This window comes from Dreissena polymorpha, chromosome 13, assembly GCF_020536995.1.
Source record: "Dreissena polymorpha isolate Duluth1 chromosome 13, UMN_Dpol_1.0, whole genome shotgun sequence".
Taxonomy (NCBI): domain Eukaryota; kingdom Metazoa; phylum Mollusca; class Bivalvia; order Myida; family Dreissenidae; genus Dreissena; species Dreissena polymorpha.
Genome location: NC_068367.1, coordinates 30,333,070 through 30,359,968, shown reverse-complemented (window position 1 = coordinate 30,359,968; position 26,899 = coordinate 30,333,070). Strand labels below are relative to the sequence as shown.

Genomic DNA, 26,899 nt, shown 5'->3' with positions numbered 1-26,899 from the left:
TGGCCGCCAGTGGGCGGGGCAGTTTTCCTTATTTGGCTATAGAGAAACCTTGTAAACACTCTAGAAGTCACAATTTTTGCCCAATCATCATGAAAGTTGGTCAAAACATTGGTTTTATTGATATCTCGGACGAGTTCGAAAATGGTCAAGATCGGTGAAAAAACATGAAGTCACATTTTTGGCCCAATTTTCATGAAATTTGGTCAGAACATGTGTTTCCTTGATACGAGAGTTGATTTCGAAAATGATTCCGGTCAGTTGAATAACATGGCTGTCGGGGGGGGGGGGGTAGTTTTCCTTATATTTATATAGTAAAACAGGCTTGTAAACAATCAAGAAGTCACAAGAAGTCAAATTTAATGCCCAATCTTCATGTTACTTTGTCAAAATGTTTGTCTTAATGATATGTTGGTTGAGTTGAAAAGTGGTTCCGGTCCGTTGAAAAACATGGCCGCCAGTGGGCGGGGCAGTTTTCCTTATTTGGCTATAAAGAAATCTTGTAAACACTCTAGAAGTCACAATGTTTGCCCAATCATCATGAAAGTTGGTTAAAATATTGGTTTTAATGATATCTCGGACGAGTTCTAAAATAGTCCAGATCGGTGAAAAAACATGGCCGCCAGTGGGCGGGGCATTTTTCTCTATATGTATATAGTGAAAACATGTGAACACTCTAGAAGTCACATTTTTCATGAAATTTTGTCAAAATGTTTGCCTTAATGATATGATAGTTGAGTTCAAAAGTGATTCCGGTCTGTTGAAAAACATGGCCGCCAGTGGGCGAGGCAGTTTTCCTTATTTGGCTATAGAGAAACCTTGTAAAACACTCTAGAAGTCACACGTTTTGCCCAATCATCATGAAAGTTGGTCAAAACATTGGTTTTATTGATATCTCGGACGAGATTGAAAGCACGTAAACACTCAAGACGTCACATTTTTGGTCCAATTTTCATGAAATTTGGTCAGAACATTTGTTTCCTTGATACAAGAGTTGAGTTCGAAAATGGTTCCGGTCAGTTAAATAACATGGCTGCCGAGGGGGGGGGGGTCAGTTTTCTTATATTTATATAGTAAAAAAAGCTTGTGAACACTCTAGAAGTCACATTATTTGCCCAATCATCATGAAACTTGTTAAAAAGATTGGTTTTATGTATATCTCAGATGAGTTCGCAAATGGCCCCGATCGATCCAAAAACATGGCCGCCAGGGGTGTGGGGCAGTTATCCTTATGTGACTAGAGAGAAACCTTGTGATCCAACACTATAGAAGTCACAGTTTTTGCCTAATCATCGTGAAACTTAGTCAATACCTTGGTTTTATTGATTTCTCGGACAATTTGAAAAATGGCTCAGATCGGTGAAACACACTTTTTAGCTCACCTGATTGCTCAGGTGAGGTTTTAGGATTGGTTATTGTCCGCCGTCCGTTCGTCCACATTTGGTTTGTAAACACTCTGGCATTCACATTTCTCAAGCATTCTTTATCAAAGTTGCTGAAAGATCTCATTCAAGTTCGATAATGAGCAAAATCACATAATAAATGCCATAATTATTGCCCTTAGATTGTCCAAATTTTCATTATATTATACAAAATCCTTGTAAACACTCTAAAGGTCACAATTTTGTTTCTGATTTTATAAATCTTGGTCATATTTATTTTTGTAAGCAAGGTTTGCTGTTTGGTTAGGGGGGTCAACTCAAAATATAGGTAACCGGGTCAAATCTTACAAAAATAAAAACACTCCATGCGCCAGAGTGTTGGTTCAATAATGATGAAACTTGATCAGGATGTTTGTCTGGACAATATCTAGGTAAAGTTTGACATTTTTTAAAGATTGAATGAACTGATTCCTTTCCGGTGAGCGAACTAGCGCCATCATGGCCCTCTTGTTTTCTAATTGGGAAAGTGCCGTTTTCGCTGTTATTGTATTCGTCCAGTCAAGAGGAATGGGCCCATGACCATGTACATGTCATGCGTATCTGACACTTTCTTTAAATAAAATAACAGATAACTGATTTTTAAAATGTGATGACGTAATACAATGAATATTATGAATCCTATTTTTGATCCACAGTCGCTTATTTTTGTTCAATTATTGGCTGGAATGGTTTCAAGCTTTAAAAAATACTAGTTCTTCCATCCGGACTACCAACTTTTGAAATTTAGTAGCCCGGGCGAAAATGTACTCACCCCAGGCAAATGGGCAACTATAGCGATGTAAATCACGGGAGGGCGCCGCGCTTATTTCACCGACCTACAAGTATGATATGAGCCAGCACATGAATTCACTACTTTGAGGGAACAAAATAAGCAATCGTCAGTACCCAGTATTTATAAATTACGCAATTGTTGTCCCTTAAAGGCTTAACAAAACACACCTTTATTATGTTGGCTGAAAGGACCGTTCTTTCCAGATTACGCGTATATTAGGTTAAAAGCGTGTTTCGTCAAGTAAAACGTCGTTTATTCACAGCTCACTTGACACATGACAGCCGAGCAATAGGATTGGAGCGCAATTAAGGTTTTCATTGATGGGTACTATCATAAGCGCGGTGCGCGTTTATAAAGGAGGGAGCGTTTATTATGATACATGCGGTATGTAAAACGATTCTTTAGCTTAAGATTACAAACCCATCAGTTGTTCTACGGTGAACATGTTATACACAATTTAAACCAATGAATAGCTGTTTTAAATTTTGCATGTTAAACAAAATTTAAATGAAGAAATTTTGTCATGGGTGATAGTAGATACACTTACGTATTTCTTGAGAAATCGTACCCCAAAAAGTTTAAAAAATACAAAAATATAGCATTGTCTATATTCATTTTCTTTGATGTAAGTTTGTTTTATTCAGTTGCAATTAAGATTTTCTCTTAAAATAGTCGTCGATTTCGTGAACTCTGTTATGTTAAAACTTAAAAGTGTTCAAAGAAGCAGCTACAATTAAGGCACGATTTTGATACATTTTGCGAACTCTATTTACATGCACGATGGCTAACAACACAATGGGTAAGCTATATAGAATCAGTGTATTTTGATCTGTACATACATGTACATTTCGAGAGCCGGGCCCGACTGGCTTAGTTTGTAGAAAGCCGGAGTGTCAATCCAGCATATCGCGGGTTGTTTACCCGCCGGGATAAGTCAGTGTCTGAAATGCTGTTGAAATATTCAGTATTAAACATTAAAACAAACAAATGAACAAACAACGTATGTACTATAATTTGAACCGTTTCGGATGGTAGGTACTTTACGCTTTTTTACTGCAACAGTTTAAAGTTCAGGCTAACCTTTTCTAGATTTAAGCATGAGCAATTGTTATTTTGCTTTAATTTTAGGATTTGGATAAATAGTTTTGCCGTTCATTTTCCAGCGTCAGATAAGAAAAAGGTCTTTTGGACCAATTGTTTAAGTTATTGAGGCGACAAAATTACTTGTAATTAGTTTTTTATCACAGCATATTCTGTCCTGTGGGAATGGATCACGGGCCTTTCTGTACTTAAACGAATAATATCATTATAAACCGGATCGTATTAAAGAAGGGAGGAATACTCATTAGTGGATTGTCATGAACGTTTCTCTGTCTTTCTGTCTGTGTGCGTGTCCTTAGACAAAAACGTCTCCACAGGCGTTCTCATACAATTTTCATTAAATTACATATACTAGTACGATATAAGGCTTCTGTGGGCAATCGCAAGCCGAATTCTTATTCCACCCCTTCGACAACACTTCATCAGTTGCGGGGGATACACAATCTGTGACATCTACTTGGTATGAATGTGAGAACAGGATCAAACATGATTTCGTTCTTATCGCAGTATTTGTACATGTACTGTTCAGACAAATTTGATAACTATTAAACTATTGTGTTTTGTCACAGAAATGACGTCACACGATGTGCTACGTAATATATTTCGTAATATAAAATATTTTTATTTTCGGTGCGCGGAATGTGACGTCATTAAATGGGTCGAAGTAGTCCGGCTAGTATGGTAATACGGAATTGGAAACAGCGAGTAGCGTATCATAAATACGGGATTTTTTATTTCAACGATTGATACAACCTGTATTTTGTTAAATGCATGAAACAGGTATATAATAATATAAAATACCATGTTCAAAAAGAACAGTCCATTTATATCAGTATTCTGACAGATGGAATAAACATGGTCCAGGTACGCCGTCCTTGTCAATACCGAATGAATATGCCATATTAAATCGTTTAAAAATGTTCTTTGTTGAAAAAATGTCGTTATTGATATAGTTCTGAATTTTATTGACTTTTTAATTTAATCGTATCTTGTTGTATGCCCATGTTGTATGTACAGGGCCGAATCCAGAGAGGACATAACTTGGGGGGCACACAATTTGTTCCATAAAACCAAAGGGGGGGGGGGGGGGGACGGCGGCCACAAGAAGTCAGTGTACAATGAACGGTCATATATTAATATTTTTACACTTAGTATAGGTGATTTCAATTTCAACATAAAGAAGTAAATATAAAACGCTTCGGTTAAAGATGTTTAATTTTTATTTAAAATTGTAATTGACATTCAAGAGTAAAACAAGAAACAAATACACTGTGGCTCCAAATGGTAGGGAGCTGGCAGCTAAATTTAACCACACTGAGCTGGTAGGTGGACTCTAACAGTCATCTTCATGACGAGTTCTGAAAATAAAAAAGAGAGAGTATATAGAAATGTAAAATTCAGTTTAATTAACAATGCAAACATTTTATTTCAAAATATACATAATTACTGTTGGTCTGATCAATATTTCAATTACCGTATTTTATCAGAGCATGATAAAATGTGAATGTTATTAGTTAAAAATGCAAAAGCTGAAAAAAGTGCACAAACCATTTGATAAATTCAATTTTAATGAAATTAATATCTACAAGGTGTATACGGAGCGGAACAGGCATACAATGTATATCATTGTATGGGCTTTATTTATTTTACTATAAGTATAAAGAAATTTGTTAATTAATTTACGCTCAATCTTTTTGTTCCTATATTTCAATACTTTAGAGTTAAACAATTAAAACATACTGAATAAACTTAGCGCAATAAACGCATTATAATACATTTTTAAAAATAAAGTTTTACCTTAGACTCGACAACTTTGGCTCAGAATCAGATTCTGTGTTTTTTGGTTTGTTGGATAGACCAAAAATTCGATCCAGTGTTGTTGCCTTTCGCTTCATTTTTATGGAGACAATGCCGTGATACGCTGTATTATATACCGCAAGAAAAGTCACCATATCTAATGTTCCCATGTTGATTACATCTGACATTACAAAGTGTTAATTGGTATACTTGCCATCAAAACAAGGTTCAAGATCATCAAGACGCTTATTTAGTGTACATGACAGACATTCGGTACCCCTCGCAGATTATCATAATCGGACTCGGGAGAAATACGGGTTGAAAGTAGTCCGCCCACGTGATACCATTCTAAGAATGTTACAACAACAAAAACAATAACAACGACGGCGTCCATAATTCCTGTAGAGTTTGTACTTGCTCTGGCTTCAGAGCATAGAAAATCCCCATTTTCATCTTTGCAAAATGTAAACAACTCGCAAAACCGGCCATGTTTGTTTTTACTATATAATTTTGATTCGCGTAGGCCCGCGTAGGTAGACCGCAATACCGCTTCCGAAATGTGTATTCATACTATCTCCTTCGAGGTACTTATCCGATGTTTGACGGAAAGGGCCGAGAATGTGCGATTGCATGACAGACGCTTAATGTTACCCAGACGCTTAAAATATCTCTAAAGAGATTCTTGCGACGGTGATAATCGAGTCTTAACGTACAACAGGTGACCCCCTGTGGATAGTAGGCAGTATGGTTGGAAGGGCACGTCTTCTGTCGGAAATCGGGTAAATCGGAACATCTGGCCAACTTTGTTTCACACACAAAAAAAACAAGAAAAAAAAGAAGGCTTTAACGGCTGGGGGGGGGGGGGGGGGCGGGGGGTTACGTGCCCCTCATGCCCCCCCCCCCCCCCCCGGTAAAGCCGTGCCTGTATGTACAATAGAAAATCATATGACTAAATTTTATTAACATCGGACGAGTATTACCCAATCTGGACTTTATTCTATTTGATTAGGTCTGACTCTCGCACAGGGAGCAATAAACACGTGTTTGTGATAAAAGACCGCTTTCATGTCTGTTATTTGTTCGTCTTTATCTTACATTAGCCAATATATTTAACATGCGGGCAGCGGCATAGTACAAGTGATATAATGTTTCGGTTGAAGTGAAAACATTAAAAGTAGTGGACATTTTAAAGGGGCCTTTTGACGTCCCGGTAAATTGACAAAATTGATACAGAATGTTTCAGATTTGCTAATTTTTGTTGTAGTTATGATATGTGCGAGGAAACAGTAATACTGGACATTTGCAATGCCCTAAAAGTCATTAAATTAAATTATAAAGCGTTGAAACGCGAAACGATTAAACAATTTGGAGAGTTCTGTTGTTATCGTTAATATACATTGCATTTTGTGATAATACACGCATTGCTTATATAGTAGTAAATACGTCTATGACAGTACGGTTGGTAGAGTAGTTTAAGCGCTAGACTTCACTCGAAGGATCAGTGATTCGAGCCCAGTTGTGGATTACTTTTTATGTCCCCCACTATAGTAGTTGGGGACATATTGTTTTTGCCCTGTCTGTTGGTTGGTTGGTTGGTTTGCGCCAACTTTAACATTTTGCAATAACTTTTGCTATATTGAATATAGCAACTTGATATTTGGCATGCATGTGTATGTCATGGAGCTGCACATTTTGAGTGGTGAAACGTCAAGGTCATCCTTCAAGATCAGAGGTCAAATATATGTGGCCAAAATCGCTCATTTTATGAATACTTTTGCAATATTGAAGATAGCAACTTGATTTTGGCATGCATGTGTAACTCATGGAGCTGCACATTTTGAGTGGTGAAAGGTCAAGGTCAAGGTTATCCTTCAAGGTCAGAGGTCAAATATATATGGCCCAGATCGCTTATTTTATGAATACTTTTGCAATATTGAAGATAGCAACTTGATATTTGGCATGCATGTGTAACTTATGGAGCTGCACATTTTGAGTGGTGAAAGGTCAAGGTCAAGGTTCCTTCAAGGTCAGAGGTCAAATATATGTTTCCCAAATCGCTTATTTTATGAATACTTTTGCAATATTGAAGATAGCAACTTGATATTTGGCATGCATGTGTATCTCATGGTATGTCCCCCACTATAGTAGTGGGGACATATTGTTTTTGCCCTGTCTGTTGGTCTGTTGGTTGGTTGGTTGGTTTGCGCCAACTTTAACATTTTGCAATAACTTTTGCTATATTGAATATAGCAACTTGATATTTGGCATGCATGTGTATGTAATGGAGCTGCACATTTTGAGTGGTGAAACGTCAATGTCAAGGTCATTCTTCAAGGTCAGAGGTCAAATATATATGACCCAAATCGCTTATTTTATGAATACTTTTGCAATATTGAAGATAGTAACTTGATATTTGGCATGCATGTGTAACTTATAGAGCTGTACATTTTGAGTGGTGAAAGGTCAAGGTCAAGGTCATCCTTCAAGGTCAGAGGTCAAATACATGTTTCCTTAATCGCTTATTTTATGAATACTTTTGCAATATTGAAGATAGCAACTTGATATTTGGCATGCATGTGTATCTCATGGAGCTGCACATTTTGAGTGGTGAAAGGTCAAGGTCAATGTCATCCTTCTAGGTCAAATATATGGGTCAAAATTGCTCATGTCATGTAACTTCTGCAATATTGAAGCTAGCAATTTTATATTTGACATGCATGTGTATCGCATGGAGCTGCACATTTTGAGTGGTGAAGGGTCAAGGTCAAGGTTATCCTTCACGGTCAAGGTCATCATTCAAGGTCAAACGTCATATAGGGGGTTATTGTGTTTCACAAACACATCTTGTTTCTTACTCTAATTTTATGAATGTTTTCTACTGGAGCTATCGTTTCATTATACTTATATTGTTGTTTGTTGTTTTGTGTTGATATTGCTTAAACAATAATTAAGTCGTTTCCAGTAATCTTTCGTCCGGAAATCTTGCGTACTTCAGCAGATTTTGAAGACGCTGCCTAATATTTACTAGCTTTGACAAACTATTTTTGTTTTATTTTAAATCTTTTAAGTTTCATTCCTTTTATGTACCGATTTGTATTATTACTTATAGTATGATCGATGTATTACTTGTATTTTAAATTACACATTGTAGACTTAAATTCCTTTATGTTTTAACTCGAAAAGTTTGGTAAACATTTTTTTTTAAATATTTGTATAATAGCTTACTTAAAATAAGGTATACACAACTTGTTCTGAGCGCTTAAACAAAGATCGTATGCCAACAAAGTGGAATCTCTGCACCGACTTTGAAAGTCAATTAAAAATGATCGGCATGCGCTATGGTCGCATATTTTTAATATCTACGGAAGTTCCTTTAATAAAAGTAAGTGCAGAAACAGGTGTTGTTGACTGTTTTCGGTAATATTTTTTAATGTTGCAGATTGTTGACGATGATGTCGATTGGTGTAGCGCGGCGTAACGGACAGTCGTCTCCCGGAAGTAACCCATCTCAGCGCTTTTCATACTTTCCGATTACCATGGAAACCTGTTGTTCCGGCCTTTCGCCGAATCAGCGTCACTGCGTGCTGCTGTTGGTGGTTGCGGTGGTCAGTTACTACCTCATAATGGACGCAACCCTGTACCACACCCTCCAGGGGGTTGATCTCGTCAACGAGAAGAAGGTCCCGGGGCAGTCGTGGTCCCCATTCCGTCCCCTCTCAGTGAAGCTTATTATGCAGGACCCTACGACACACTATGTGATAACGCCTTTATCAGAGTTGTTTAATGACTTCACGCATTTTAGTGAAGTGTTTTACTTCATCACGCCAAATATGATCACGTTCACTCATGTATTTCTATCCTTCGTTGCCGCTAAATTTATAGTCTCAGAGTCTCTGAAAAATAGGAGAATTGGTGTTTTAATTTTTGAAATCAGGACCTTCTTGGACGCCCTAGACGGTGCCGTGTACCGCGCACGCGCAGCTAACAAGACGTACGAATCTCACCATAGCGAGATCGGCTTTTGGATCGACTCTACGAGTGACACCATTGGCGGAATAGCTTTAATGTTCGGAATTCTTTTCTTCCTGTGGTGGAAGCAACCGCCGAGAAAAGAGGTCGGACCTTTACCGTGGACAAACGACGATAAGAACGGAAACCATATTGAAACGTCCAGTGAAAAACACGATACAAGGACACATAAGTATTATACAAAAAAGTTCATATTCTGGCGGTGCTTCTGCTACGGTCTGCTAATAGGCATCGCTTCCGCCATATGGGATCAGACGATGTGGAGTTATAATGACATCTTCATGACGCCTGCCAAGTCGCCGGATGTAGCGGTAAGTAGGTTACATGCGGGTTTTCTTAAAGCGTCTGAAGTATATCACAAGATAAACACCTAACAAGTATCGATATCATCACCTTTGATTATTTAAGTTTGAGTTCTTTTCCTTGGGAGAGCCAGCTTTTAGTGACTTTGGAAAGATCATATGAACGCTCTTCCAGTGACTGTAGATATCATAGGCCTTTGTTATAAATAAAGTAGCCTTATGCGCCACGTGCATACCAGCCTAGAAGCAACAGTTAGGACTCAAACTTGACAAAAAACATGTTCAGAATGTTTATCGTGACAATATGAATGCCTTGTTTGAATCTGAGTCAAGTGGGGGGGGGGGGGGGGGGGTCCCAGGGCAGTCTTCGACGTGATGTACCTTGAACTCGAGTAATCGCTTCAGGTCCATCACGGTCCTCTTGTGTACTTGATCTAAAACAAGTATGTTAGGCATGTTGTATCACACACATCTCCATTTTGAGGAAGAAAGAAAGATATTTCGTCGATGTGATCATGTCCCCATATTCGCTCATATTTTGAACACTTACAGTGTTGAACTCATTGGGCTATAACTTGTTATAATATATTTAAACACGATAAATAGTCCGATCAATACATTTGCGGAAATAGGGTATTAGGCATTAATCTCGGCTAATCGAACCATATGGGGTGATTCGTTTGTTTTGGCAATATGTCAACCGGTTGTTAACTGTAAGCCTCAGCCTCAGGTTCGTACACCAGCTGATGATCTTTGTCGAACTATAAATTCCGCATTCAGGCACACATAATGTGACGATAATTTCCTTCTTTACTACTCATGGTATGGGTTTTTTAAAATTTATTCTTTTGAACCAGACTATTTATAGCACACATGTTATGTTGTATGAGACGCATCATGCAGATATCATTGTCGTATGCTAGTTATTTTATAAGCGAGTGTAGCCACCGGCCAGCCTACGCAGCCGCGCAGTCGAGCAAGGAGTTACCCTGTCCACTTTAGAGATTGAAATCTTGCCTGACTTTAAAACGGATAGTGTAGCACAGGCTTGTCTGGGCTCAGATGGTCGCATATAAATAGCTTAAGGTCCATTTTTCGCATGACTCGGCTAAAATGATAATGTAGTATTGCCGACGCACCGGACTTACTACGATACTAAAAGTTTTCATGACTGACACGTGACGAAACTTTCCCTTTTCGTGGTACAAAACTTCATGCACTTTTTTCGAAACTTTCTGGCTCTATAAAGTATTTTCAAAATCAAAGAAAGGCGCCTCTAACCAAGCGATACACGGTGTTGAGTAGCAAGTTTCGGCCTTGATAAACCTGTGCGGACTTACCAAGCTGTTCAGCACACCGTTCAATCGCCTCCAGCGACGACTGCGGATCATGCGACGGCTGCGATAGTGTATACATGTCGGCGGAAAGCCGAATGTAATTATTTCCATATTCTTTATATTTTACGTATTGGATTGAGCAGGTTTGAGTGTGTTCTTTCACTTCTTTGAGAGCCTAAGAAAGAACATTGTGAATTTAATCCCTACCTTCCTAGTAGCCTACTTTTCAAGAAATCAATTAAAATGTGGCCCAAAAGCAAACACAATTCACCAGTCAAACTCTAATTTCACAAGATTTAGACAGAAGATACATATGAGCAACTTTTTATTGAAATCATTAACAATTTTTCTTCGCATGATCTACAGTCGTCGCTGGAGGCGATTGAACGGTGTGTTCAGGGATGCCACTAAGTCTGGACGCATTAAGTATCGTTAAATACTGTGTGGTCGTCATCTCGTATGTTGTGTACATGTATATCAGATACTCAATCTTACTTCATAAGTTTATATGCATCGCAGCATACAGTATACATCGTTGTGAAAATCTTCTGTCAATACATTACATAGTGTCTGAAGTACTTTCAAACGCATTCTAAAAATATGATTTTATCTTTGAACATTAATCAGTTCACGGTTGTTCAGTTTTACATACTTCACATCAAATAATGTGTATACATGTACACGCATGATGCATCACCTGTATTTCTGCGGTGATGTTACAACAAATGGCCACATTTTACGCACTATAGACAAGCCCACGGTCATGTGAGTTTGCGTAAATTGATTAAATGCCCATGTTTTTAAGATAGCGTGGGAGTCAATAAATAGAATGCAGGCTTTTTCCGCCCTATGCCACGGGTCCGAAATTCGGCCCCATTCCCAATGCAAATCTGGTTGTTTTTTTCCCAATTGAAAAAAATAAATTCCGAATTCCAAAAAAAAAAAATTTTTTTTACCTTAAAATATATAGGTTAACCTGATTCGGTGTAGAAAATAGAAAGTATTGCATAATTAAATTATCTGTTGCCTTGAATTTGTTTTAAAAACTGTAAAATATGTTAATGATTATTTAAGACTTTCCTTATTTTCCTCAAAATCCGGCGCTTCGCGCATTTTTTTTCACCTCAAAAAAGGCCAGGCCTTTTCTCCGAATTCAGATTTAAAAACCTGCACTTATCACACATGTTCATAATATTTTGTAAAATTTTCATAATAAGTTATCAAAATAGTCGTTATTAACCAGTTAACGGCTTCTTTGAAATATAAGAAACACTGTTTACATGCGATAGTTTTTCCCAATTGAGCCAATTTTGCGATATTTTTTACCCAAAGTGGGGGTTTTCACGACGCGAAATTCCCAAAATTCCAGTGTGGCGTTTTCCCAAAATGGAGCGGAAAAGCCTGAAATGTAATCGTGGGTTAAGTATTATCCCCGCAAGGCGATTTTTCGAAAGACAATGCTTTGGCCGGGTACTTGTTACCGAACTGACTAAAGCAGCTGTAAAATTAAGCACACAGACACTTTAAGGACTAGATTATGCCACTGCACATGTGCCCCAAGGGCATTGTTTGTTATCAGATCACTAATAAGACATAGCCAGTTATTGCATACGAGCGTGGTGGTTTGAAACTTGAAGTTTATCTTTGACGTCACAGCATCAGTTTCGCACTCATTAGAGATCTCACGTTAGTTAACAAAGTTGATTTTTATTCTTCTGACATCTATTTATTAATGATTTGTTTGAAAAGTTTGTTATAAGTTTTAATTCAAAATAACCAATAAATATTTTTTTTAAATATATTCGGCGCTTTTCCTGATTTTGAAATAAAGTTAGAAAAAAATAATTTTAAATTATTTAATTGAAAACAAAGGTTTAATTCTTATTCTTATTTCTCTTTTTAGTGTCATTTACACCGCATGAAATGTGTGTTATACATTCCACGTATATTAAAACCACACACTTGTGTTCGTTGGTAAAAAGTATACTACGGGAAATCCCATCATATGTGTTATCACATGGCTCATTATCAATTCATATCTATACCGTCGAATATATAGTATCTCAGTATTTGTGTAACGACAGGCTTTTTCCGCTCCATTTTGGGAAAACGCCACACTGGAATTTTGGGAATTTCGCGTCGTGAAAACCCCCATTTTGGGAAAAAAAATAATCGCAAAATTGGCTCAATTGGGAAAGATTATCGCATGTACATAGTGTTTCTTATATTTCAAAGAAGCCGTTAACTGGTAAATAACGACTACTTTGATAACTTATTATTACAATTTTACAAAATATTATGAACATGTGTGATAAGTGCACGTTTTTATGTCCCCCACTATAGTAGTGGGGGACATATTGTTTTTGCCCTGTCTGTCTGTTGGTCTGTTGGTCTGTTTGCGCCAGCTTTAACATTTTGCAATAACTTTTGCTATATTGAAGATAGCAACTTGATATTTGGCATGCATATGTATCTCATGAAGCTGCACATTTTGAGTGGTGAAAGGTCAAGGTCAAGGTCATCCTTCAAGGTCAGAGGTCAAATATATGTGGCCAAAATCGCTCATTTTATGAATACTTTTGCAATATTGAAGATAGCAACTTGATATTTGGCATGCATGTGTATCTCATGGAGCTGCACATTTTGAGTGGTGAAAGGTCAAGGTCAATGTCATCCTTCAAGGTCAGAGGTCAAATATATGTGGCCCAAATCGCTTATTTTATAAATACTTTTGCAATATTGAAGATAGCAACTTGATATTTGGCATGCATGTGCATCTCATGGAGCTGCACATTTTGAGTGGTGAAAGGTCAAGGTCAAGGTCATCCTTCAAGGTCAGAGGTCAAATATATGTGGCCCAAATCGCTTATTTTATGAATTCTTTTGCAATATTGAAGATAGTAACTTGATATTTGGCATGCATGTGTATCTCATGGAGCTGCACATTTTGAGTGATGAAAGGTCAAGGTCAAGGTCATCCTTCACACGGTCAAGGTCATCCTTCAAGGTCAAACATCATATAGGGGGACATTGTGTTTCACAAACGCATCTTGTTTAATCTGAATTTGGGGAAAAGGCCTGGCCTTTTTTGAGGTGAAAAAAATTGCGGATTTTGAGGAAAATAAGGAAAGTCTTAAATAATCATTAACATATTTTATTGTTTTTTAAAAACAAATTCAAGGCAACAGATAATTAAATTATGCAATATTTTCTATTTTCTACACCGGATCAGGTTAACTTATATATTAAAAGGTTAAAAAAAAATAATAATTTTTTTTTGGAATTGGGATTTTTTTTTTCAATTGGGAAAAAAACAACCAGATTTGCATTGGGAATGGGGCCGAATTTCGGATCCGTGGCATAGGGCGGAAAAAGCCTGGACGAGCAGTTTTCTTTCGACACATTAAAGTCACACTTTCAGAGTCGCGTCATGCGAAGATGGGTCTTATGGCGTTTCGGCAGGCGTAGCTCAATTCGAGTCGCCGCATTAGCGCTGTCTGGTCAGGAGCTAGAAAATCACGCACGGTTTCGCGGTCTCATTATGTATCTCCTGACCTGACTGCGAGATGCGCAGGCTGGGTTATAGTTCGCTGGCCACATGTGGCATAAGACCATTTTCGAATGACGCGGGTCTTAAAAATCTCGTTTCTTCATGTAATGGACCATCTGAGCTCAATACTTTTCGATTGAAAATTAAAGTCATTGTGTTATTTATAGCAAACCGGCAACCTTCGGTAGCTTATTCAGGCTTTTTAGAAACGATTACAGAGTACGACACACATTTGTGGATAGATAATTAAACGATCTCCGTCTTAGCATGACTAAACTATTTCCGTTTTCAGTGTCTGTTTTCCTATCTTGAAACGTTATGTTTGTATCCAGCGATCAACACATACGGAAGGGGTTTTCTAAAAAAGTTGTTGAAATTAAATTGGTACTTCCAACTCTATCATCTGTGGCGTCCAAAATGTAGGGCTTGGAAGTCAGGACTTCCAACGTTTGAAAGCTATGGAAGCTTTTTTGACACTTGGGAATATTACCGGTACTGTACAAATTGGGAAAAAGTAGCGCAGAAAAACGAGAATTCGCAAAATTCCATCCGTTCTATCTTGAGATTGGGTATTATGGGTCTTTAAATTGCTTGATATACATTGCACAAACCAATTTAAATATTCATTTGCATGCCTTTTGTTTTGAAATGTTGAGGTTCAGTGCTCATTTTATTTGTTCTCGTATACTAACTGGGTGGACATTCCCATTTTGTTATGTTGTACCGTTCCGGTGAGGGAGTAATACAGTATATCCTTTACTGTTTGCAGACACTTCAGTCCCAGGCCCTTCATTCGTCGTCCACGTTCGCCGTCTGGTGGGCTTGGCGTATGTTGGAGGGACAGGCGCTCATACACTACATGTTGTTGGCCATACTGTGTGACTCCATCTGGGTGAGTGTACAGTTTATGGGATCATTTTATTCTCAAATCTTTACTTTTTACACAACGAAGAAAAAATGGAATCAATTTTAACATGTTCACGTCTTAAGAATAAACAGGGTGAACGATGTAGCATCAGAATTGGAGAATGGGATTTTATTGCATATTTTATTGCATAATAGACGCAATAAAGATCGCAAATACCTTTTGGAGACTAAGACAATGGTGCGTGAAGAATATAATCTCAAATTTCACAGATGTGAAAAATATAATCTGTAAAAACTATAGTCCTGAAAGAGTAGGCAGTTAACCAAACTTTTATTTTATCATCATGATACTCTTTGATTTTAATAATGTAAAATTAAATAAATTATGTTATGAGTTAATACATATTCCATGGAACGTGCTCGCTTGAAATTCCATGCCTGATTATTGATTTGTCGGTGATATACCTGGCTGGAAGGTGAATTTGACTTGTATAGATGTGCTAGGTGTTCAAACCTATATGATCGGTTCAGTAATTATTCATTAATTGCCATGTTTAGTTTATTAACGGATGTATTTCAAAACGATGATAAAGCACGAAAGTCTTGGACCGTGACAAATCACATGAATAAACCTTTGTAAAACGCGTGTATTATCAAAGAGGAAATTATTAATGCATGTTTGCAATATATGACTGTAAAATGAGCGGAGGCGTAAATGGAATTGATTAGTTGAAAAAAACAACACATGACATGGCAATGTGTACAACAGACACGTCTGCTTTGAATTTACGATTTTGTTTAATAATTCATCATCGTTAGCTGTCGATGAGAATAAGTGGTGTAATCAATTAGGATTGTTGAAGTACAACCAAAGTATTCGCCTTTTATTTAGAAAGGAGAATTACTACACCTACGATTTAGTTGCTGTGCGACGTGCTTTTTATGCCCCCCCTTCGAAGAAGAGGGGGTATATTGCTTTGCTCATGTCGGTCTGTCGGTCGGTCGGTCCGTCCACCAGGTGGTTGTCAGACGATAACTCAAGAACACTTAGGCCTAGGATCATGAAACTTCATAGGTACATTGATTATGACTCACAGATGACCCCTATTGATTTTGAGGTCACTAGGTCAAAGGTCAAGGTCACTGTGACCCGAAATAGTAAAATGGTTTCCGGATGATAATTCAAGAACGCTTATGCCTAGGATCATGAAACTTCATAGGTAGATTGATCATGACTAGCAGATGACCCCTATTGATTTTCAGGTCATTAGGTCAAAGGTCAAGGTCGAGGTGACCTGAAATAGTAAAATGGTTTCCGGATGATAATTCAAGAACCCTTATGCCTAGGATCATGAAACTTGATAGGTAGATTGATCATGACTAGCAGATGACCCCTATTGATTTTCAGGTCACTAGGTCAAAGGTCAAGGTCACGGTGACCCGAAATAGTAAAATGGTTTTCGGATGATAATTCAAGAACGCTTATGCCTAGTATCATGAAACTTGATATGTACATTGATCATGACTGGCAGATGACCCCTATTGATTTTCAGGTCACTAGGTCAAAGGTCAAGGTCACAGTGACCCGAAATAGTAAAATGGTTTCCTGATGATAACTCAGGAAAGCTTATGGCTAGGATCATGAAACTTCATAGGTACATTGATCATGACTCGCAGATGACCCCTATTGATTTTCAGGTCACTAGGTCAAAGGTCAAGGTCACAGTGACAAAAACCATATTTACAAAATGGCTGTCACTACAACTTAGAGCCCGTATGGGGGGGCAAGCATGTTTTACAAACAGCCCTTGTTTTGTATTCGTCGTCGTGTAAACTCAACGTATTTTGACTTTTCATTATCCAAACTTAAAACTTATAAAAACTAACATTGTTTATTTGTTCTGGAATAAAAAATAACACAAATGATGATCGAATTTATTACATGTCGCATCGTTGCATTTCTAAAGTAACCACCTATAGAAATGTGACTAAAAATCACATCAATAATTACAAGCAAATGCTTGACAATCAGTGCTTCACTTACAACATTGATCTGATCTGTAAAGAAACTTAGTTTTGGGTGTAAAAGAATCGTATGTATTTATAATAATCTGATATGACTTAGGAATCAAGACAGCAGACGTCTGTTACCGCGCTGTAGATAGCGCAGCAACCAGTTTTCTGTCATTGCCGCCCGTAAATCATTTATGTTGGTAACACCTGAATGGCTGGCGGGATCGCAGGGTTTATGTCCTAGTAGAAATATTTTTACGACTCAACCGTACTTGGGCCACAGATGGTTGCAATAAAAATCATCTTTCGATTTCTCAAAGATTATACCTAAGTTCTTAAGTTTTGTAGATACTGTGTGGGAAATTGGTACAATTCTAAAATACTTAAAATAAGCTTCACTAGTTTAAACGTATTTATTTTCGATGCATTGTATCAAAAGACGTAGACTTATTGACACTTTACCGAGTCTGTTTTCAAGGTAGAGCAATTACTAAGTTATGAAGATCTTGATAACGCTTCCAGGGTTGAAGTCGAACCCGGGATCTCCGGATCTCTAAGCGGAAACATGTCCTTTACGCCACCGCGGCCTCGCTTTGGTTGGGCTACAATAGCGCGGACAAATAACGCGATATGGTCTTGAAGCCATACACTTTATTAGATCTAGTTTCCCTGTTGGGTACTGATAGTGTATTGAATACATACCCTCATTGACGTCATACTACATGTGAGAAACACGCGGTAAACTAATGACGTTATTATTCCGATTCGAATGTTTCTTTTCCTTGTTACTTTCAGGAGTTTCTACGTTTTGTGCAGTATTTGGGATTCGTAATTCTGGGCATCCTCATTTTCTTCAGCTATTATCATGTATCGTCGGTAAGTACAAATATGTCTAACAGTATGCACTATTGCCGGCATGCGTGCAATGTTCCTTTCTATATACACGTAGTTCGCAAGTAGATATGTTGATGCATTTCAATGTTTCATATAGACAATTACGGAATTTTTATTTTACACTTCGCAAGAATATTGTACACATCTACACAACTGAGTCTATATAATCTAAACATCACCAGAACTTTTATCTAGCGGTGAGCCATCAATTTGAATACTTGATATTTTTCATTGTTTTTTCTAAATAAAGTGCCAATTTGTCTAATTGTTATGACATTAAAACAATACGACTATATCATAAATGTATGACCGGTGTGTATAATACCAATGTTGCATTATAAGTTATCCTAAGTAGATACATATATGCAGAGACTCACTTAATACGTTAATCGTTGGAAAATAGCGTGTATCCTTTCGCTGCAGTATAATTTGTAATTGCCGCGTGAGCATAAGAACTAATGATAAAGCTAAACCGGTTTATTGTGGGATAGATCTGGCGCGATTTTTTCCCTTACTTGCTTCAGTGTTTCAAATTTGTTTATTTTTGCAGTTTTCTAACATTATTTATTGTCCCCTACCGGTTTCACCGAAGTGGATTTATGGTTTACGTTCTGAGTGTCTGTCAGTCTGTCTGTCACACTTTGCTGGATCCTGCGATAACTTAAAAAATTCTTAATATTTTTTCATGAAACTTGAAACATGCATAGATGGCATTAAGGACATTATGCACGTCATTTCATTTTGTTCATACGTCAAAAATTCTGGTTGCTGTGGCAACAAATAAAAAAAATATATATTTCTGACAATGGTGGAGCCGGAAGGGGACATATATTGCTTGGTAATAGTCTTGTTTTAACTCATTTTTTACTATACAAACAAAAAAACATTATCACCGTTGGCAAATTTGAACATAAACAACGCCGTAACTATTCAGAAAGCCCGACTCGTGTTAGCCCTAGTGTTAAAATGTTTGCCATGTAATAATCGATATTATCGCGTTCAGTTGTTTGTCGGTCAATACAATAATCTTTGTCTATTTGAATATTTACTATTCAGACTGTTTGTTTTAATACTTACCGCCCTTACGTATGAAATATCTAACAGCATATCTTAAGATTGCACTTGTAGGCAATACTGCACTAACGTTTAGTCGGTTCGCAGTTAACTATATAGGAAGTGAAGCCGATCTACGTTCCCTTCTTTTATGGCGATGTTAAAGGAAACAAATAACTTTTTTATAACTGAATCAAAATATATTATACAACATGTAATAGTTGTGCCGATGTGCAAATTTTGTTGCAAAAACATTGCATGATGTCTATTGATTTCATATTGATTACACGAGTGACATGCATCTCAATTTTCACTTTAGCTGCGCCAGTTTTTACTGGTTCAAAGCGACTCAACAGGCGTCACATCGGGCTCATGAGGACAGCAGTCTGACGTCACGCCCGGCCTTCAGTTTCCGTCATGTTATCAGTATCGTCCTAAAAACCATACAACGTTCAGTAAAGGACACCTAATGTCTGGATTTTACACCTCTGGGAGTTTTATTGTTGCGCGAAGTGTGAGCTGTTGGTAAACTTATGCGTTCTGTAGTATACCAGGAAATGTTAATTAATCAACGGCGTTGTCTGAAAAGTGGGCTTAACCCATTTATGCCTAGTGGACTCTCCCATCCTTCTAAAATTGGATCAATTTATTTTCATAATTAGGGATGTGTGGTATATTTATTTTTATATTTCTTACATAAATTCCTTTAAGCAAACAGCGCAGACTCTGACTTGACGCCGCATCATGTGGCGTCTCATCTGGGTCTACGCTGTTTGCCAATGCCTTTTTTCTAGACGCTAGGCATAAATGGGTTAATGCATGTGCGTAAAATGTCACCCCAGATTAGCCTGTGCAGTGCGCATTGTTCGTTTAAAGATGGCTTCTTCTAAATCAAATTGAGAATCCAGTTTAGGCGCATAGTGTGGTTCTTAGACTGCACAGGCTAATCTGGGAAGACACTTTACAAACATGAATTAAGCCCAGTTTTCCCAGAACGAGGCTCAATTTACTGCGGTTTATAATATTTTACATCATAAATTGGTGTAAATAATGAGTTATCAGATTTTTACAAGTGTTATGAGCAATTTCAGGTTTATACCCTTTAAAATTGTGTTTAATAACGGTGCAATAATACAAATCAAAGTAACATGCAATGTGTTATCATTTGAGAGAAGGTAGATGCTAGTTTTAAATGATTAATTTTAAATGATATGAAACGTATGTACTCGTGCAGTTCCAAGGTTTGTGACTAAAGGAGTATTATTTGGCTATCTTTACGGCTTTTAAGATCATTAAGTATGATTTGAATTCATGTCTCTGGTATCTGGTATGTTGAGTTTTCCACGATTATTGTTTTTAATTTTCAAACAATGGTTGTGGTAATATTTTGATAATTGGACAGTTTGCTTGATTGAGAATGTATATGTTTGTAATAAATTGTTTAGTGTATATGTGTTCAAAGGGAATACATGTTATTTATTGATTCAATATTGGACAATTTGATTGAAAGAATATTCCCGCAAACGTTTTTGATGTATCTTTGTTTTGGTCTCGTTCTCATTGCAGTTATAACACTCAAGAGATGTTGCCTTTTGACTTCATGTAAATCTCTTTGCAAAAACTGAATGCAATGAGTTTTGGCAAAATGGTCACAAAAGTAACAGTTAAACATAATAATAATGTGTAATGTATAGACGGGTTTTGATTTATTATTAACAAAAGTAACTTGTTAATGTTGGTCAATATGAATTTGAATAATCTTGCCTTAACTCACGTGTTCCTTTTTTTGCCACATATTATTTTGTTTCTGTTAATAATACAATTTAATATGTATTTAACAATAGTAATGTACATATTTTAGAATTGTTACACAGGTGACATGGCAGGGCATTTTTAGTACTTTTATTTTATGTTGGAATACATCTTTGATGATTTTTTTTCCACAAAGCATTGATTTATGCTCCTTCAACCAAATTATTAATATGCTTAATTATTTGCATCATTTATTAAAGCGTGATGTATTTAATGCAAAATGAATGATAGCTTTTCTTGTTTTTGTTTGGTTTGTGTGTTGGTTTGTTTTTATCTGGATATATATATATATATATATATTATATATGTGTGTTTTATAATGGAAGTTTTGTATCTTTTTTATACTCTATTCACGTTAATATAGTTAATTCTCTTTGCAACATTTAAGTTAAGATATATGATGATAAATTATGCACACAAACCAAAATGACTATTTTCTTAAAAAAAATTTATTTTCTTCAAAAAACTTCCATAGATCTAAAAAAAATGTGCTGTTTTGCTAGTTATCACTAGATAATTCCTTCTTAGTTAATTGATTCTGTGTTCTCGTCTGTTATCAAAGTTTCATAAATTTACATAAATTCAGCTTCATTTGTGCACGCTATTTCATTTTGCGGTGTTCTTGTATTTTGTAGGTTGCTATTTTAATTTGCTTGAAATTCGTCAACTTCTTTCTCACTTAGAATCAGCAAAAGCTATTTGCGTTTAAAAGCACAATTCATGCACTCATAAAACATAAAACGCACTGAAATGAACATTTTTGTATTTTATTGCAGCAACTCTACGTCACCTTTTTATTTTGTACACGCGCAATGTTTGGCGAAAATGTTGTTCACTTGTGTTCACTTGACATTTTAATTTAAAGCTTCAGCTTTTCAGCAGTATACTTATTGCATTTGTTCTTCATGTGCATTCATCGCACTACCAAGTATTCTTGTTTGACTAAATGCTGTACAACATCATTAACATAGTTAAAATATGGCCATCGTTTAATTATGGTTATCTCAAAAATTGGTCCATAAATATTTTGAAAGGGAGATCATTTATTACTGATATGATTGGGAACTCCTCACACGAGTGATTTCCCTTTCAAGGTTCCTTTCAATTAGTCCACTATAAAGACCACTGACATGTTCAAATTATGTGCAAATGCAAGGGAGTTACTTTCCTTTCCCCTAATTACCTCGATATATGGATTTTATGACAATTTGTGTTCATTCTTATAATTAGAATTTTTATTTCTGTATAAAAAGCAAGCGTTGATGTTAATACTAATGCTGATTTTTCACTGTTTCTACTGAAGTGTTCATTAGTTTCCTTTAGCTTTACACTGTTACACCGTGTATCAATAATGAGCCATTGGCTTTTGAAAGTGTTATTTGCAGGATGTCTATTTTCTGGTTAAATTTTTATTTAATTACATTGCCTGCGGGATTTGTTCTCGCATTCCCTTTAAATGTAAGAATATAATTTGTATCTCCTTATTGTACGACATATCTTCTGATTGAACGTTTGGAACATAACTATCATGGTAGTTATCCGAAATCCGTTCAAAATGATTTACAAAGGATTAGTGTTCAACATTGTGTTGTTATACAATCATGACCATGACATGCTGATGACTTCATGGCTACGATAGTGTGATGACGTAATCCAAAGGAATGCAAATATTGAGAAACAATTACTTACAAAACCGTTTTACATGCAGGTTTAGATGGAAATGGCATGACACTGTTAACTTTCTGATATCTAGTTACAATACTATTGTTCTGATGTTGTTGTCTTTTATGTGTATTGTTTCTTTACATGTTTCCAGTTTAAGTTTGAGTTGTTGTTTGCAATGTCAACTTAAGAATGTTATTTTAATGGCAAAGATAATAAACGAAGGTATATTGACTGTGTAGTTACGTAAACATTATTTCATTTTGAATAGAAATAAACGAAATACCGAATGTATCTCTAAAGGTTTTCGAATGTTGATTATTTAAATACCAATAAATATTGATCTCTCTTGAGGTCGAAATGCTCAAGCGTGAACTGTTGTCAGTTAACATCCGGCGCCATCATCACATGTCTACATTTTTACCTTCAACATTTTCCCGCAATAACTTCTCTGAAACCGATTTTCGGATTAAAACACATTGTGACACGAATCTTCTAGCGACGAGCTTTAAAACACATTGTGACACAAATCTTCTAGCGACGAGCTTTAAAACGACCAATATTCGACAACAAAGTTGACAGTCGTTTTAATCAGATTAAATAGGCCAAATTTGCACATGAGGAAAACATATATTCATATATGACATACTGAATACAAATATTTTTAAAGATTTGCAAGCATACATTTTTTCGGCGATGGACCTTTTTTAGCTCACCTGTCACGAAGTGACATGGTGAGCTTATGTGACCGTGTGATGTCCGGCGTCCGTATGTGCGTGCTTGCGTGCGTGTGTGTGTGCGTGCGTCCGTCAACAATTTGCTTGTGTAGACAGTAGAGGTCACAGTTTTAATCCAATCTTTATGATATTTGGTAAGAATGTTTATCTTGATGAAATCTGGGTTGGGATTGTTTTGGATCATCTGGGGTCAAAAACTAGGTCACTAGGTCAAAAACTAGGTCAAATAATTGAAAACCTTGTGAAGACTATAGAGGTCGCAGTTTTCATCCAATATTTATCAAATTTGGTCAGAATGTTTATCTTGATGGAATCTGGGTTGGGTTGTATTTGGGTCATCTGGGGTCAAAAACTAGGTCACTAGGTCAAAAACTAGGTCAAATAATAGAAAAATTTGTGTAGATAATAAAGGTCGCAGTTTTCATCCAATCTTTATGAAATTTGGTCAGAATGTTTATCTTGATGGAATCTGGGTTGGGATTGTATTTGGGTCATCTGGGGTCAAAAACTAGGTCACTAGGTCAAAAACTAGGTCAAAAAATAGAAAAACCTTGTGTAGACAATAGAGGTCGCAGTTTTCATCCAATCTTTATGAAATTTGGTCAGATTGTTTATCTTGATGAAATCTGGGTTGGGATTTGTATTTGGGTCATCTGAGGTCAAAAACTTGGTCACTAGGTCAAATAATATAAAAACCGTCAACAATTTGTGTATACAGTAGAGGTCACAGTTTTCATCCAATCTTTATGAATTTTTGTCAGAATGTTTATCTTGATAAAAACTGGGTTGGGATCGTATTTGGGTCATCTTGGGTCAAAAACTAGGTCACTAGGTCAAATAATAGAAAAACCTTGTATAGACAAATAAAGGTCGCAGTTTTCATCCAATCTTTATGAAATTTGGTCAGAATGTTTATCTTGATGAAATCTGGGTTGGGATGGTATTTGGGTCATCTTGGGTCAAAAACTAGGTCACTAGATCAAATAATAGAAAAACCTTGTGTAGACAATAGAGGTCACAGTTTTCATCCAATCTTCATGAAATTTGGTTTTAATTCATAGGTATTGCCCAAAAATGCTAATATAAGTATTAAAACTGATTTTTTACCAGGCAACAGTCACTATCCACTACTAACGTAAGTATGTGTATGACAGTGTTAAGCTTGAAGTTCAAATAAAATAAATAGCTCGATATGTCATTAGGTTTTTTTATGAATATTCTGTTGATTCAGTTTGTGTGTGCCTTTCGAGTTAATTTTTCGTAGTTTACTTCGATAGTACTTCGAATTATGCGACATTGTTTAGACTGGGTCCGATTTTTGTAATTTTTAAAGAAAGTTATTTTTCCAACCACAGCAATGTTGAAAGTGAAACTAGTCCACATTATTCCCCTCAGACCATTGACATCGATTCTCAACCAATTTACAACAATTAATGCGTACACATGGTTATCACTTGTTTAATACATATCTGAAAATTCTGTATAATCCAGCACTTAAATATTTAAAAGCTAATTCTGACCGAAAATGACCAAATTTTGTCAGAATGTATTAATTGATGAAATGTGGCTTGGGATTGTATATGGGTCATCTTAAGTCATAAAGAAGGTCATCAGGACAAATCATAGTAAAACTTCATGTAGACGATAGAGGTCACTTTATCAGATCTTTATGAAATTTAGTCAGAATGTTTATCTTGATTGAATCTGGGTTGGGATTATATATAATGCAACTCAATTCCTAAAAATAAACTTTGATGACCTTCAATTTCTGACCACTTACTTGTGCAGGCCTTTTTCTGTCTATTTTTGGAAAAAGTACCTAGCAAAATTGGGATTTTTCGAGTCGCAAAATTTTCCGAATTGGGAAGAATTTTCATCGACAAAAGCATTATTTGGGAAATTATTTTTTTCTTTTTCAATCTAATGTTTTCATTCAAAGGTATTGCCCAAAAATGCTAATATAAGTATTAAAACTGATTTTTTTACCAGGCAACAGTCACTTTCCACTACTAACGTAAGTATGTGTATGACAGTGTTAAGCTTGAAGTTCAAATAAAATAAATAGCTCGATATGTCATTAAGTTTATTTTTAATGAATATTCTGTTGATTCAGTTTTTGTAGGTGTGCCTTTCGAGTCAATTTTTCGTAGTTTACTTCGATAGTACTTCGAATGATGCGATATTTTTTAGACTGGGTCCGATTTCCGTAATTTTTTAAAGAAAATTATTTTTCCAACCACAGCAACGTTGAAAGTGAAACTAGTCCATATTTATTTACCTCAGACCATCGACATCGATTCTCAACCAATTTACAAAAATTAATGCGTACACATGGTTATCACTTGTTTAATACATATCTGAAAATTCTGTATAATCCAGCACTTAAATATTTAAAAGCTAATTCTGACCGAAAATGATCGTAAATGTGTCGTAAGAAATGCATAGACACAAGCGGCTGCCATTTTGTCTGAAGTGTCAAGATCGCAAAATTGCATTATGGAACACTCGATACGATGACGTTCTACGCGGATTTCCAATTGGCACGCTAAAACACGACACCCGATTATTTAAAACACGGTACCTACCGGAAAACGCATTTTTCGGCTTTGATTATTTCGGTCGGAAATTGGGATTTTTTTTATAATTGAGGAAAAACATCGATATTTGACATTGGGACCCGTGAGGTAGACAGAAAAAGGCCTGTTGTGCAACTTAATTTATTGATATTAACTATATGAGTTATCAAGTTGTTAAAGGAATTGTTTTTACTATATGTTCTGTGAATGAGAGATTTCATTACTTAACTGTCACAGCGTTTTTTTCTCTATATAAAGTTAGTACCGTAAATCGGCACCATTCCCAATGCAGCCATTTTCCCAATTTTAAAATGAAAAATCCCAAATCAAATTAAAAACTTCCCAATTGGCAGGAAAAAAATCGACGATGTTTACTGTTTTGTTTTACCGCGAAAATTGAGTAAAACGATAATCAGTGCTTGTTTACCAACAGGGGAAGTAACCGCAGCGTTGATGACGATATATCGATTGGTTCCCGTTGTCTGAATACTCATGTACTCGATAAGCGGAACCTATATCAAAACGCAACACATTTTGGCGAATTGCGTCGCATAATTCAGAAGGTTGTTGATTGCATTGTGAGTTTAATTTGCAAAGACAAGATTTTAATTTAAATGTGCGTATGGCCAAATTGTTAAACCGGGTTTAATGATTTACTTCTACGCAGTTATAGTAATGTTTTAGTATTCTGTTGCAACAGTTTTGCAGAAAGAAAACTTATGCTTTGATCAAGTTGTAGATTGCGATATTTCAAATATTTTACTTTCTGATAAATTGAGCAAGCAGACCATGTTTGAACAAGAGAATTCCTGTGTTCTCTGCATTTAAAAGTTCAATTATTCATAAATATGGTAATTCCTTTTGTAAGGTCTGTTCTACTAAACCTTTGCAAGACACATGTATGTGATTTGGATTAGCTGTTGTTCGAAATCGAGATTATTATCTAGCATAGTTTGGT

General features: G+C 36.3%; 1 protein-coding gene and 1 long non-coding RNA gene across 10 annotated transcripts in view; one reads left to right on the top strand and one right to left on the bottom strand.

Annotated features, from left to right (window-relative positions):
* Positions 1–22,934, top strand: part of LOC127855072 (ceramide phosphoethanolamine synthase-like) — a 33,652-nt gene extending 10,718 nt beyond the window's left edge. For 6 of the 9 annotated variants that reach the window (XM_052390421.1, XM_052390420.1, XM_052390419.1 and 3 more), the window contains exons 2-5: positions 8,549–9,449; positions 15,097–15,219; positions 18,003–18,083; positions 19,474–22,934. In XM_052390421.1, the coding sequence (XP_052246381.1) occupies positions 8,549–9,449; positions 15,097–15,219; positions 18,003–18,083; positions 19,474–19,530 (1,162 nt within the window). In that variant the 3' untranslated portion in view covers positions 19,531–22,934. Of the gene's footprint in view, positions 1–2,493; positions 2,596–3,086; positions 3,243–6,295; positions 6,320–8,548; positions 9,450–15,096; positions 15,220–18,002; positions 18,084–19,473 lie in introns of those variants that run through there. The other 3 variants (XM_052390422.1, XM_052390425.1, XM_052390427.1) reach the window with 3 other exon arrangements.
* LOC127855088 (uncharacterized) lies at positions 4,515–5,736 on the bottom strand. The gene is made up of 2 exons (XR_008037346.1): positions 5,110–5,736; positions 4,515–4,670 (listed from the first exon to the last, which is right to left on the bottom strand). It is a non-coding gene; the product is annotated as an uncharacterized LOC127855088 (long non-coding RNA).
* Positions 22,935–26,899: the final 3,965 nt, after the last annotated feature.